Genomic DNA, 15,674 nt, shown 5'->3' on the forward strand with positions numbered 1-15,674 from the left:
CAGCTGTGGGAAGTTTTCCGCAATGATTTGTTTGACTGTGTCTTTTTCGTTGGGGTTGGTTCCCTGTGGTTCTGGTAGTCCAATGATTCTAATGTTGTTCCTCTTGAAGTCATCCCCTAGGACTCTGATTCTGGCTAGAGCTATTTTGAGGTCTCTTGCCATGGTTTGTTGTTGCCTGTAGGCCTCTTGCTGCTCATCTTCAAGCATACTGATTCTGTCTTCGGCTGCAGTCATCCTATTGTTGAGGGCAGCCAGAGAGTTTTTGATTTCATGTACGGAATCTTTCACTTCTTTTTGAAGGTTTTTTATTTCTGCTCTCATTTCTTCCCGTATTTTGTCGGCTGTCTGTTGTATTGTTTCCGTCAGGTCTTCCTTGAAGTTGCCCATCTTTGCATTGAGTTCATTGAACACGTTGAGGATTTCAAGTCTGAATTCTTTCTCAGAGAGGTCAAGTTTGTAGGAAGCACCCATTGAGGTTTCCGGACTCCTTTGATCGTCCTCTGGTTGCAATGGGGATTTTCGTTGTTTCTTCATGTTGTTTGTGGTGATATGAAAGAGGGCCCTTGAAGATGAGTATCCCTGTCTCCTTTTGTTGTGAAAAAGGATTGTGGATAGGCTCAGTTAATAGTAGTTACCTTTTAACTTGCCGTTTGTAGAACCTGATCTACTGACATGTTTCCTTCAACCCTTATGTGAGGTCTTGTGCATTATTGTCCTACTGCTTGCGAATAGCTAGGATGTTAGTCTTGGGTAGGATGTTGAGGAAACTACCTGCCGCCGCGTGAGCTTTGGCCGGCCGGCAATTAGGCCACGCCCACTTTTCTTAGGCCACGCCCCTGGTGGTTAGGCCACGCCCCTTTCCCACAACCCAACAGTGGTCAACGTGCTGGGGGTGGCGTGCCGGCCACTCGGCCGGCAGTCCGGAGGGGAGGGAAGCCCGGGGTGCTCAGGGCCGCGGACTTGAATAGTTTACTTTAAAGCAATGTCCTTTTTGTATAGACAGAAGAAGACAATATTATGCTCTTGTAACTTGGGACTTAATTGGCTTCGAATATTATTCATTCCCAGGCATCTGCTTTCTCCACTTAAGCCTCAGTTGCCCTCAGTTTCTAGCACCCCAAAAGCAAGATCCCAATGAGGGATGGGATGGATTCAGGGCAGGCTGTGAGTTATGTGCTACCCTGGCATTGAGATGGGCCTGGCCAAAGTGCCTAATTCTTAACTATAAGTTAATAGATTGATCATAGACAAATGCTGTCATGATCTAAAAATAATGACGAGACTAGGACCCTGCTAGGAATAGGAAAGACTGATCCTGCCTGAGCACTGTAGTCTGAGGTTGAGATGGTCCCAGGAGAGCAATTCTATAAGCTTTAATACATCTCTTATTGTGTCCATACAAAAGGATTATTATTATGAATGCTTATATGTTTGCTGGATGAGGAGAGAAGAAACACACTCATGGGACTCCGCCCTTGGGTGGATCCTCCTGCTGAAAGAGAATTAGTCCTAGGAGAAGCATTCCCCATGGGAAAGGAATCTCACCCCTCTTGATGGTGACCACACCTATGTGTACACCCCAGCCCCCTCATGCTGGGGGGATTTAACTAGGCTGTAAGAGTGGCTGGGGGGCCAGATCCAGAGATACTGAGAGAGATCAAGAGCTGGGAGAGAAGCAGAGAGAGAGAATGAAATGAACTGATCGAGCAACCAGTTTGGCCTTCTTCCTTCTGCTGCCTGCCATTGACCGAGAGCACACACAGTGGTGCCAGAGCACCAAACGTGAGCGGTGAGACAGAGGTGCTCGGAGAGCCCTTGAGTGCACACGCCCCTCGGCGTGCTTTAGTTTTTGACACTTAACCAGACATTTAAAAAAAAAATCTCTTTCCACTATAGTCTTTTAGATATCAGATGATATATAAAGAATACTAAAGTAAGAACATTGTGACTCAACTGATGCACCCAATTTACAGAAGTTGGACTTAATATTTTAACACACAGTCCTATCAAATAGCACATGGAAGGAAACCAAGGGTGACAAGTGGCTTCTAACAGTTTTTCAATTACAAAATTGCATTTCATGTCATAAATGCATATGATGTCACAAATAGCCTTCTATTCGTGACTCAAGTTGATAACATTTATTCAAATGCAAGAACTCTATGTGTTTTGTGTTAGTTGTTCATCTCCCCAAAGAGGAACTCAATCTGCAGAAAAACAGAACATAAAGTAATGCGTTAATCAAAGGAGGTAGAAATACAAATTTCTTATGAATCCCATTAACGTAGAGATTAAAGTTGAAACATTTTGATAGCCAATGAGCTGTTGTGAGTAATGAAGAGACCTAGACTCTGAATAGACTATAACTCTACTTCGTTGGCATTTGGAATATTGATGGTCAATCTGTTCATTTGCTAGGAATTCTGAACTTCTAGACCCAAAATTCATGTTGTACTATTATATAAAATTCTTTGCAACTGGACTGGAGAAATAGTACTGTGTGTAAGTAGTTGCCTTGCATGCTGCCAAGCTGTGTTTAATCCTCACCACCACATGTGATCCCCAATCCCTGGCATGGACTCATCCCTGAGCACTACTTAATGTGGCAAATATATATATACATATATATATATATAAATTTCCTTATATCACTATATATAGATACTAAGTCAAACCTACTGATTATAATTATTACTGTATCACTGTATCACTGTCATCCTGTTGTTCATTGATTTGCGGGAGCAGAAGCCATTAACATCTCCATTCATCCCTGTCACATGCTAGTGTAGCCTGATGACATACTGGGGGTTCTTTGAGGGTCAGAGCAATGAGACCATTATTGTTACTCTTTTTAGCATATTGAGTATGCCATGGATTGCTTGCCAGGCTCTGCAAATAATATTATGCTCAGAAATTTCTGAGTTATAAAATAGTATACGGAATAATATACACTGAATATTATATTATTGAATCACTAAAGTGATTGTCAAAATATGAAGAAATAGAGCGAATGAAAAATTAATCCATGCCTCCTTTGAAATTTATAAGATAGGCAATTAAAAATATAAAAGTCTATCAAGGAAATGAATTTTTATTTAGGCATCAGTCACAGTTCTAATACAGAGAAATATTTAATGATCAGTAAAAAAAACATGATTTTCTGACCATCATACTTTCTCTTATATGAAGAATTTTTCATATTTGCGCACTTATGTTTATAGATAATAGAAACTGTTAGTCAAATACTGCCTATCTCAAACAAATGTCATGAAATAATTATTTTTCCTACTGATACTCTTTATTTAGAGAGAAATATATTGTTCAATGATAGCAAGAGTGTATTTATGGTGTGATTCTTAATTTCCTGTTGCTCAGAATAGTTACACTATGGTTTAGTTAACTCAGAATTTTGGGAGGTGTCTTGGGCTTACTTATGAATATAGAATATCATGTCTGAGAAAGAAGGACTTGGGTGCTTGACATGAAGGTCCGTTCCTACCAATAGAAATCTAAGATTCAAGCAAGCTAAGAAGATAAATCTTTAGAATGTAGGTGCTTGAGTTTAAATTCTACCTTTCCTATTTCTCAGCTGAATAGCTTCTATAATTCTTAGCTGTATGATTCATAAATGGGTACTATGAAAATAATTTTATCTTTAATATTAAGTGAAATATTCCAAGGAAAAACTCCATACACATTGTAAATTTTTAATAAATTTATCCTATCATCTATTATTGACTTTTGATAAACATAAAAATAACGCCAGAGATACAGTTCCACAGTAAATAATTGCAAATCTAAAAAATTGTGAGTTTCTGAACTGAGATATTAAAACTTTGATTATCTATTAGAAATTTCAGGCTTATTCTGCAAGTCCAATATATTTCATCCATAAATATCCATTGCTGTCTTCTGATGGGAATGAAAGCATCTTCAAAGAGAAATTTAGGAGCAATTATAAAACGGGTGTAAAGAATGAAAAATAAAAATCCTAATTAGTTAGCTACATTAAATTTGAGTAAGGTACCAAGCACTGATGACCTTATTGTTTGGAAATTTCCACATTCCCAGGAGAATGAGAGGGAATTCTATAGGTCCATAATTTCCCTGGTAAACCTCTTAAATGACATTCAGAAATTGGAGGTAATTTGGGTTTCTTTATCCCCACCCATCCCAAATCATGTTGAGAGCAATGCTGCACAAGGAATGGAAAACACTCTCTAGTCTGTCAGTCAGAGATACTCTTAATTTTCCCCGTAGAAGTAGTATTAGGACCGTGGAACAACCTTCACTTGTTGATCAGCCTCTGGATGGACATTTATCAACAGAGAACAGGAGTTTGTCATCACCAGAGCTTTCCAGAGACTACCACCGGGTGAGATGTATAATTTGAAATTTTGTGATTTCAGGAAGGATTAAAAATTGTGATATAGCACTTAAAACTGTAAGTATTGCCTGTCATGCTTCTGAATTAACTAAAATCACAGGTCTGTCATTTAATTGTGTGCATGAGAACTAGTCATAAACTTTTCTGAATCTGATTATACTTAAGAATTTTCTATTATAGTTCCAAGTCCTGAGACTTTGAAAACACAAATGAAATAGCATATCTATGTAAAAAAACCAGCATTTGTGATATTATAAACCGTCATTAATATGTGGTATATGACAACAAATATTCTGGGACTGTGTTTGGAGTCACTGTTGTTAGAATAGTATGCCTTACTTCGTCTTAGCTCTCCATCAGCACTTCATTTATTCTTCATATAGTAATCTTTTATCAGGTATCACCAAGGCTCTTTTCACTCAGGTGTTTGAGATTTGAGGGGCTATCTAAAGACTAATACTAGGTGCACTGAGAAGCAAATACTTTTCAGAGTTCATAGACTATTGATATGAAACATGCCATTGAGTATTTCACTAAAAGCCTAGTTTACTTGAAAAAGTGATGTATGTTACAAAACAAGTCCTTCATTTAAAAAGAAAAAGTCCAATAAATTTTATAATTGTTATCAATATTGCAAATTTGATATTTGATATTTCTGACACAGGGTGAGATGTAAAATTTGTATTTTTGTGATTTCAGGAAGAATTAAAATTTGTGATGTAGTACTTAAAACTATAAGTATTATTTTTCATGCTCAAGAATGGACTAGAATCACATAAAAAAAATTGACATTTGCCTTGCGCACAGCCCACCCAGGTTCAATTCCCATGGTCCCATATGGTCTCCTGAGCACTGTCAGGAGTAATTCCTGAGTGCATGAGCCATGAGTAACCCTTGTGCATCACCGGGTATGACCCGAAAAGCAAAAAATATACATATTAAAATAATAGAAAGGAGAATTTTAATCTTACATCAATATTACTACACCAAATTTCTAAATATTCAGATAAACCAACACAACTCTACTTTGAGTAAAGAAAAGGAATTCCCAGATTATTGTGAAAAGTACATATTATGGTGTTTAGGTAGAGAGAGAAAAATATAAACCTTTTATTATTATGCTATACAGTAATATTGAATCATATTTACAATGGGTTTAAGGGACATACGACAGGGAGGAAAATAATGGAGTTGTATTATATTCTTTTAGAATGACTCACACCTGTTGTTGTTCAGGAGCTATTCTGCTTTCCTGCTCAGGGATCACAATTAGTGCTGGGTGCCAGGTGGTGCCTCAAATTCAGCCTCCTGCATGCACTACAGTCTGTTGAGATGTCACTATGCTCCATCCCACACTAAAACCTTTAAAGTTAATCTACTACAAATTTTCATATAATTTTGAAAATTGCACCCACTTAAAGTTAAAACTGAAACTTGTATTAAGGGTCATTACGTTATTAGAAAAGTATTTTGTTGTCAAAATAATCAGAAAGAAATTCTTATGTGTAGGGATACCATGGAGGTCAATTACAAGGTCAGAGCCGCAAGAGATCCCTGAGTGTAGAGTTAATGGCCAGGAGGAGCACTGAGACACACAGCTTTTTCAGGAGTTGAAATGGGAACAAAAGATTGTAGAATTTTCTATGGCAATCAGGATTGGAATACGTGTCTTCCTAGAGGAGTATGTAGAGCTAAATTGATATCACCGTGAATTTTGAGGATAAGAACTTTAGACAGAAGAAGTAACACTTCTGATAATGTTTCCAATAATTAAACCATTCATTATAAAATTGTATATTATGTTAGCATGTTAGTTCCAAGCACGTAAACTAATTATTCTGGATAGAAAACAAGACAAGCGCTGGATTGATAGCGCAGCAGGTAGGGGGTTCCTATGCACTTTTCAATCCTGGATTTGGTCCACAGCATTACATGGGATCCCCTGAGCCCTGCCAGGAATAATTCCTGAGCAAAGAGCCAGGAAAAAGTTCTGAGCACCACTGAGTGTAGCCCCAAAGTAAAAGCAGAATAAAACAAAAAAATAAATAAAATATTGTAGTTACATCTGATCTCCTTCTCTTGAGCTTTTAGATGATGAGAAATATGAATGATGGGTTAACATTAAGAATATAATATTCTTCTGCAGCATTGAAATTTCAAGTATCTTCTGACTATAGACAAATCACCTGTATATGAAAATACATATTAATTTCTGATGAATTTTTTCCAATATTACCCCCCAAATTTTATCAAATGATGAGGGAATAATTTCCATTTCTTTCTCAATAAAATATCCTGTTGTATTCACAGATCCTTATCTTTTTAAAGAACATCTCTATTCTTGTTCTAGAATTTAATAGCAGATGTGGACAATCATCCACCCAAGAAAAAAAGGAAGGTCCAGAGAGTCCTCTGGTAATCAGTAAAATAGTAAAATTAAATAATGTTGATAACTGATTTTTATTTATATTAAATTTCTGAATAATCATGTCAATTATGTTTCTCAGTAGGCAGTGTTCCTAAATAGGGTCTGAACAATTAGTTCCAAAACCATCTATTATTCATCACCAGCTAACAAAGTCTGCCTGCTGATTGGCTCTTTGAAATATCTCAGCCTCTGCTCTTAAGGCTCTTATTGAATTTGGATGTGCTTACAGTTGTTCTTAATGTCTCTGTGAACTTGAACAATGGCTCATAGTTGGGAGTGAGAGTGGGGGAGCAATAATATATTAAACAAGCTGAGCCAGTGAGCTCACTTATGCTCAGGAGACCCTAACCCTTGAGTAGTCCTTGTGTGCATTTCTTTCTATATGTGTTTGTTCCTCTCCTTCTCTACCAAGACGGTGCTAGATGGAGGTCAAAGATGCCAATTGGATTGGATTTATTGGGGTAAATTTCCATAAAGGCAACAAGTTGAATTTGGGTCAAGTTCCTTTTTCCTTAATTTTAGTTTATCTATTTATTTTCCTTTGCCTTCTTATGTTTAGGGTCTCAGTATCATACAGCTATGTATAGTAATATTCACCTTTACCATACCTCATCTTTTACTGCCATTGCAACCCCCCAAAGACTCCTTTGATCATTTTTTCACCTCTCTCCTTTTACTTTAGAACCATAGTTTTTACTGAGTCTAGAAAATAGGTGTCTTGCCAGATTGTTTTAGCAATTCACGTTGAGTGAAGCTGTCTGATTCCCTACTAAATTCCCTTAGCATAACCAGCTCCAGATCCATCCATTCTACCCCAAAGTATAAGTTAATCATTTTAAAAAATATAGTACTGGGTTATCTTTGAATATTTCTATCACAACTGTTTATGCAGTTCTCTGTTATTTTAATATTGATTGATTCCCATTAAAGCTACTGTGAAAATTTCTGACAAGGCTCAGGCAATACAAATACTCTTTGGAAGTAATGTTCACATATCTTTTTTGGATGAATGCCACAGGTCGCTATTTGAATCATATGGAATAAAATAATGTATTGAATCACCATACATTTTTAACCTATTCCCTACAACTTACAATGAACTTAAAATCATAGACCTCGTGATAAAGAACCTTTGTGGTAATATCCAGATTTTTATGCTGTCTATATTTTCATGAAAGTAGAGGGATTTGGAGTTTTCATGTTGTGGATATTTAAATTTTAAAATAGTATATCTGTTAGCAAATTTTTGATTAGGAATTTGAGAGCTTGTGAGTTATTTCACTATCAGGCTGATATAGGAGGCTTGGTCTTTCCTAAAATTAAAATCCACTCCTGAGCTTTCTCTCTATGATATTTTTCAATTAAAGTAATTTAAAGATGAATGATATCTCTCTTGAGAAAAAAATGATTGATACCTTCTCATCCAGGGGATTCAGGGTACTAGTAATTTATCTGAACATTATTAAGACATTTGCAAGTTTTACATGGTTTTTAAGCTCTGTATCTGCCTATATTAAAACTATTATATGCTTTTCATTAATGATTAGAAAATATACTTAAAAGATGTGGTCATGATGAAACATAAGTTACAAATAAATTCATTTTCATTTTCTCTGTGTCTCTAGCTTTGGGACTTATTGACACTATCTCTTTTTGAAATACACTTGTTGTAGCATGTATTTTCTTATTTTTTCTCACAAGATTTTTTTATAAAAGTTATTCTTATTAAAAGAATTACAAAACTAGAATATGTATCTCTGAAACTTTAAGTTATTTGCTCCATGAAATAATAGAAATGGACACAGGACACTAATTTTGAAGATAGGTGTGTTTGAATCTTATGTTCTCAATTAAATCAAAAGCAGTTAATAGCATAAAGCTTTATTAATAATGTTTTATTTGACTATTATACTTGATATTCATGATATGATGAAAGTTTAATAGTGGTGATAATTATATCCTTATTTATTAATTATAGAAGATGTATATACTAATATCCATATGAATATAAAATCTATTGCTGTCTGTTAACACAATTATTCTTTGGTGCTGTTTCGGTCTACAGAAAACGAAGTGTTTTAGTAACTTTCTGGATAACCAAAAAGAAAGTTTTCCAGGTTTGTATGTCAGAGAGGATGGCAACCTCTACTTGTTAAGGCATTTTATTGTAGGTAATATTTCTCGTATCCTAATTATGGATAATGAATGGGAATCATCCTCACATTAATTCTATGGTATGCACTCATAAGCTATCTATGAAAACTATACTTCACAAGATATTTCTATTTATTTGAAATAGATTTTTTTCCTGGAGAATGTGTTCTATAAGGTGAACAGCTCTTATCTTTTATTTTTAATTAAAATTTGATTTTTGATTTTGGGACCACACTTGATGGCGCTCAGGGCTTACACATGGTGCTGTACTGAGTGACCATGCTTGAAGTGCTCCAGGATTATATGCAATGTCAGACAGACACAGGTTTGTCCATTGCAAAGCAAGTGTCCTACCTGCTGCACTATCTCTCAGGAACCAATTGTTTTCTGTTTTTTTTTTAGGTAATTAATTTATTTTTAAAAATTATTTTATTCTTTTAGTAGAGAATCACAATGAGGTTGCAGATACAGATTCACACATTTTCGAGCTTGTTTTTCCCTCATACAATGTTCGCAAAAACATCCCTCCAACAGTGCCCATTATCTAACACCAGTAAACCCAGTATACCTCCCAACCCCAATCCCATCTCCCCCCCTCAACCCCACCCTGCCTCTGTGGCAGGTTATTCCATTTAGGTCTCTCTCTCTCCAATTGGGTGTTGTGGTTTGCAATAGGGGTATTGAGTGCCATTGTGTTCAATCTCTAGACTACTTTCAGCACACATCTCCCTTCCCGGGTGGGATCTCCAACCACATTTTACTTGGTGTCCCCTTCTCTATCTGAGCTGCCTTTCCACTAGCATGTGAGACCAGCTTCTAAGCCATGGAGCCAACCTCCTGGTACTTATTTCTACTATTCTTGGATATTAGTCTCCTACTCTGTTATTTTATATTCAACAGATGAGTGCAATCTTTCTATATCTGTCTCTCTCTTTCTCACTCATTTCACTTAGCATGATACTCCATGTTTATCCACTTATATGCAAAGTTCATGACTTCATTTTTCCTAACAGCTGCATAGTATTCCATTGTATAGATGTAACAGAGTTTCTTTACCAGTCATCTGTTCTTGGGGACTCGGGTTTTTTCCAGATTCTGGCTATTGTAAACAGTGCTTTGATGAACATATAAGTGCAGATGTCTTTTTGACTATACTTTTCTGCTTCTCCGGGGTATATTCCCAGTAGTGGTATTGCTGGGCCAAATGAAAGCTCAATTTCAAATGTTTTGAGAATATTCCATATTGTTTTCCAGAAGGGCTGAACCATTTGGCATTCCCACCAGCAGTGTAGAAGGTCCCTTTCTTACCACATTCTCTCCAACAGTGGTTGCTTTTCTTCTTTTCGATGTGGACCAGTCTCTGTGTTGTGAGGAGGTATTTAATGGATGTTTTGATCTGCATCTCCATGATAATTAATAATGTAGAGCATTTTCTCATGTGCCTTTTGGCCACTTATATCTCTTCCTTGGGAAAGTTTCTGTTCATTTCTTCACCCCATTTTCTGATGGGGTTGGATGTTTTCTTCTTGTAGAGTTCAACCAGTGCCTTATATACCCTTGATAGCAACCCCTTATCTGATGGGTATTGGGTGACTATCCTTTCCCATTCTGTAGACTGTCTTTGTATTCTGGTCACTGTCTCTTTTGTGGTGCAAACACTTCTTAGTTTAATGTAGTCACATTTGTTTATCTGTGTTTCCTCTTACTTGGATGACAGAAAAACTATAATCATTCCTTCAAAGATGACAGTTGCGTGTCATCTTTGAATAAAGCATTAGCTTCAATACAGTGGAGGGTTTTGCCAGCCTTGTCTTCAATGTACCTTATGGTTTGTGGTCTGATGTTGAGGTCTTTAATCTATTTTGATCTGACTTTTGTGCATGGTGTCCGGTCGAGGTCTAAGCCCATTCTTTCGCATGTGGATGTCCAGTTGTGCCAACAACATTTGTTAAAGAGGCTTTCCTTGCTCCTCTTCACATTTCTTGCTCCTTTATCAAAGATTAGATGGTCATATATTTGGTGTTGTGTGTAGGGATATTTCACCCTGTTCCATTGGTCTGCGGGTCTGCCTTTGTTCCAGTACCATGCTGTTTTAATTGTTCCCGCTTTGTAGTAAAGTTTGAGGTTGGGGAGGGTGATGCCTCCCATCGACTTTTTCCCAAGAATTGTCTTAGCAATCTGCAGGCGTTTGTTGTTCCATATGAATTTCAGGATTGCTTGATCCATTTCTTTGAAGTATGTCATGGGTATCCTTATAGGGATCGTGTGGAATCTGTATAATGCCTTTGGGAGTATTGACATTTTGACAGTATTGATTCTCCCAAACCATGGGCAGCGTATACATTTCCATTTCCTCACATCCTCTTTTATTTCATGGAGTAGCGTCTTGGAGTTTTCTTTGTAGAGGTCTTTTACCTCCTTAGTTAAGCTGATTCCGAGGTACTTGATTTTCTGGGGCAGAATTGTGAATGGGATTTCTTTTTTCATGTCCCTTTCCTTTGTCTCATTGTTTGCATATAGGAAGGCCTATATGCATATGGATTTTGGGGTATTGATTTTATAGCTTGCAACTTTACTGTACAAGTCTATTGTTTCTAATAGTTTCTTAGTAGAGGATTTAGGCTTCTCTAGATACAGTATCATATCGTCTGCAAATAGTGAGAGTTTGATTCCTTCCTTTCCTATCTGGATGCCCTTGATATTTTTTTCTTGCCTAACAGCTACTGCAAGTACTTCCAGTACTATCTTGAAGAGAAGTGGTGAGAGTGGACATCCTTGTCTTGTCCCTGATCTTAGAGGAAAGGCCCTTAGTTTTTTTCCCCATTGAGGATAATACTTGCCATACGTTTGTAGTATATGGCTTTGACTATCTTGAGGAAAGTTCTGCTAAAACCTATTTTGGTAAGAGTTTTCATCATGAATGGATGTTGGATCTTATCACATGCTTTCTCTGCATCTATTGGTATGATTATATGGTTTTTATCTTTACTTTTGTTGATATGATGGATTATGTTGATTGATTTTCTAATGTTAAACCATCCTTGTATCCTCAGGATGAATCCCACTTGGTTATGGTATATGATCTTTTTGATGAGTTGTATGATACTATTTGCTAATATTTTTTTGAGGAACTTTGCATCGGTGTTCATCAGGGATATTGGTCTATAGTTTTCTTTTTTAGTGGTGTCTCTGTTTGCTTTTGGTATTAGGGAGATATGTGCTTCATAGAAACTATTTGGGAGAGTTCCTGTTTTTTCAATTTCCTGGAAAATCTTGAGGAGAACTGGCAACAGGTCTTCTTTTAATGTTTGGAATTATTCACGAGTTAATTTATCTGGGCCTGGGCTTTTGTTTTTGGGGAGAGCTTTGATTACATTTTCCATTTCCTTGATATTAATGGGTCTATTCAGGTATTCCAAGTCCTCTTTGTTCAGTCTTGGGAGATTGTAGAAGTCAAGGAATTCATCCATTTCTTTTAGTTTCTCTTGTTTCCTGGCCTATAGACTTTCAAAGTAGTCTCTGATGATCTTTTGAATTTCATTGTTTTCTGTTGTGATGTCCCCCTTTTCATTCCTGATTCAGTTTATTAGGGTTCTCTCTCTTTCTTTGTGAGTGTTGCTAGCGGTTTATCAAACTTGTTCATTTTCTCAAAGAACCAGTTCTTGGTTTCATTGACCTTTCGGATTGATTTCTGGATTTCCATGTCGTTAATTTCTGCTCTAATTTTTATTATTTCTTTCTTTCGGTCTGGTTTGGGTTCCTTTTTCTGGTCCTTTTCTTAGTCCTTGAGCTGTGAAGTCAAGCTATCTATGTAGGCCCTTTCTTCCTTAATAAGGAATGCTTGCAGAGCTATAAATTTAATCCTTAACACAGTTTTCACTATGTCCCATAGGGTTTGGTAGCTGGTGTCTTCATTTTCATTTGTTTTGAGGTATCTCTTGATTTCTTCCTTGATTTCCATCCTGATACACTCACTATTCAACACTGAGCTGTTTAATTTCTAGTTGTTTGCTTTGATTCTCTGCATCTGTGTGTGGTTAGCCTCTATCTTCAGCGCATCGTGGTCTGAGAAGGTAGTTGATACAATTTCTATTTTTCGATTCTATTGAGGTTTTGTGGCCTAGTACATGGTCTATTTTGGAAAATGTTCCGTATGCACTGGAAAAGAATACGTATTCTTTCTTTTGTGGGTGTAAAGCCCTGTATAGGTCTATTAGGACTCTCTCTTCTATTTCTTCCTTCAGAGTCAGTATTTCCTTGGTTTTATTCTTATCAATCTATCCAGAGGTGATAAGGCAGTGTTGAAGTCTCCGAATACTATTGTGCTGCTAGCAATGTCCTCCTTAAAGTCTGGTAGCACTTGTTTTAAGTATTTAGCCGGTCGCTCATTAGGTGCGTATACGTTTAAGAGTGTGATTTCTTCCTATTGTACATATCCCTTGATAAATAGAAAGTGACTTTCACTGTCCCTTCTAATCTTTTTCAACCTAAAATCTATGTTTTCGGATACTAGTATGGCAACCCAAGGTTTTTTTAGAGAGTTGTTTGCTTGCAGGATTGTTTTCCACCCTTTCACTTTGAGTCTGTGTTTGCTCTGGCTGTTCATGTCTCTTTCTTGTAGGCAGCAGAATGTTGGGTTTTGTTTCCAAATCATAAGAGCATATACAACAATTCCACAGCAACATTATCCTTCAAGTGGATAAGTTAAAGGCTTTCCTGTAATATGTACATTTTCACCACTACTACCTAAGATTTTATTTTATCTTGATTCTTAGCTAAAAGAAGGGAAGAAAAAGAACTAGACTGCTAAATGCTTAAAATTATTCCTATTTACAAGTGATATGTTATTGTAAATCAAGAACTAACATTGTCATCTAAAAACTAGAAGTAAAAAAGTTGATAAAATAAAGTGTGAGGCTACAAAATTAATGTGTACAAATTTTACATGCTTATATGTAACTAAAAATATAGAAAAGAAGGAGGAAATAAAAACAACAATCATGTATCAAAAACTCATGAATCTGGGGCTGGAGAGATAGCTCAGCGAGTAGGGCGTTTGCCTTGCACGCGGCCGACCCGGGTTCAAATCCCAGCATCCCATATGGTCCCCTGAGCACAGCCAGGGGTAATTCCTGAGTGCAGAGCCAGGAATGACCCCTGTGCATCGCCGGGTGTGACCCAAAAAGCAAAAAAAAAAAAAAAAACAACTCATGAATCTAAAACTAATAGGATCAGTATAATTCGTTTGACAAATTTATTTTTAAACAATTAGAACTGACTATTGACAAAAAATTACTTCTTAACATTTTCACATAAGATTATGAATATTATGGCTTTCTGATACAAGTTAATAGCATTTTCTCCATCACATTTGACGTACTGTTCTACACTACAGCGTTTTACAATTTTCTAATGTTGAACCTCATAATGTAGAGAATTTATGATAATTTACCCAAGAATGAAATATATTGTTGGTATACATGTTATTGAAAGATGTGCTGTGTGCATTTTATTCTTTTGCAGATACTGCCTGCTCTGGTAGCTTAGATCTTCTCCTGGGAATTCATGAAAAACCAAAGTTTTGTAACGGAATTTGTCCTCCTGGGACTCTCACAGAATCCAGATGTTCAGAAAATAATATTTGTTATATTTCTGTTTGTCTACATTGCAACGGTCGGTGGCAATCTGCTGATTGTGGTGACCATCCTGAGCAGTCCACAGCTCTTGAGCTCCCCAATGTACTTCTTCCTGTCTTTCCTGTCCTTCCTAGATGTGTGCCTCTCCTCTGTCATTGCCCCCAAAATGATTGCTGACCTTCTCTATGAAAAGAAAACCATCTCCTTTGAAGGCTGTATGACGCAGCTCTTTTTTGAACCCTTTTTTGGTGGGGCAGAGATAATTGTCCTCACAGCCATGGCCTATGACAGGTATGTGGCCATCTGCAAGCCTTTACACTATTCTTCCATCATGACCTCAAGGCTCTGTGGCATTTTGATTGGAGTAGCCTGGACTGGGGGACTTCTACATTCCACTATCCAAATTGCCTTTACTTCCCAGCTGCCCTTCTGTGGCCCTAATATCATCGATCATTTCACATGTGACTTGGTCCCATTACTGAAACTGGCCTGCACTGATACTTACGTGTTTGGTCTCTTGGTGGTGGCCAACAGTGGATTCATCTACATCTTAATCTTTTTGCTGTTGCTTGTGTCTTACGGGGTCATCCTGTTTTCTCTGAGAAGTCATAGTTCTGAAGGGCAGAGGAAAGCCCTCTCCACCTGTGGATCTCACATTACTGTCGTGGTTATGTTGTTTGTCCCGTGTATATTTGAGTATGCTCGACCTCCATTAGCTTTCTCTTTTGATAAAATGGTGGAGATATTCTATACCATGCTAACTCCTCTGTTCAATCCCTTAATTTATACTTTCAGGAATAAGGAGGTGAAGAATGCCATGAGCAACTTGTGTAAAAGATTAATAGTTATGTCTGATAAAAAGTAATTCATTAAGTACAATGTATAAAATTTCTTGTAAAATATAAAATCCTCTTGATGTAAATTTCATGTGGCTGTACTATTTGGAAGAAGGCACTGAAATAGACAACGCAAGAATAAAGGACCCCTAAAAGTGTTTTAATTATCTTGAAATTCACTCCAGAATTCTTAGTTAGAGTCGTAAAAGTTAGAATAGGATTGAGCCCATATT

The 15,674-nt window shown here is 36.9% G+C and overlaps 1 protein-coding gene across 1 annotated transcript; it reads left to right on the plus strand.

Moving 5' to 3' along the window:
* Positions 1–14,534: 14,534 nt before the first annotated feature.
* Positions 14,535–15,470, plus strand: LOC129405754 (olfactory receptor 4C15-like). The gene has a single exon (XM_055143067.1). It carries the CDS (start codon positions 14,535–14,537, stop codon positions 15,468–15,470), a length of 936 nt encoding a protein of 311 aa, XP_054999042.1.
* The last annotated feature ends 204 nt before the right edge of the window (positions 15,471–15,674 follow it).

The sequence above is a fragment of the Sorex araneus genome, chromosome 6, assembly GCF_027595985.1.
Source record: "Sorex araneus isolate mSorAra2 chromosome 6, mSorAra2.pri, whole genome shotgun sequence".
Taxonomy (NCBI): domain Eukaryota; kingdom Metazoa; phylum Chordata; class Mammalia; order Eulipotyphla; family Soricidae; genus Sorex; species Sorex araneus.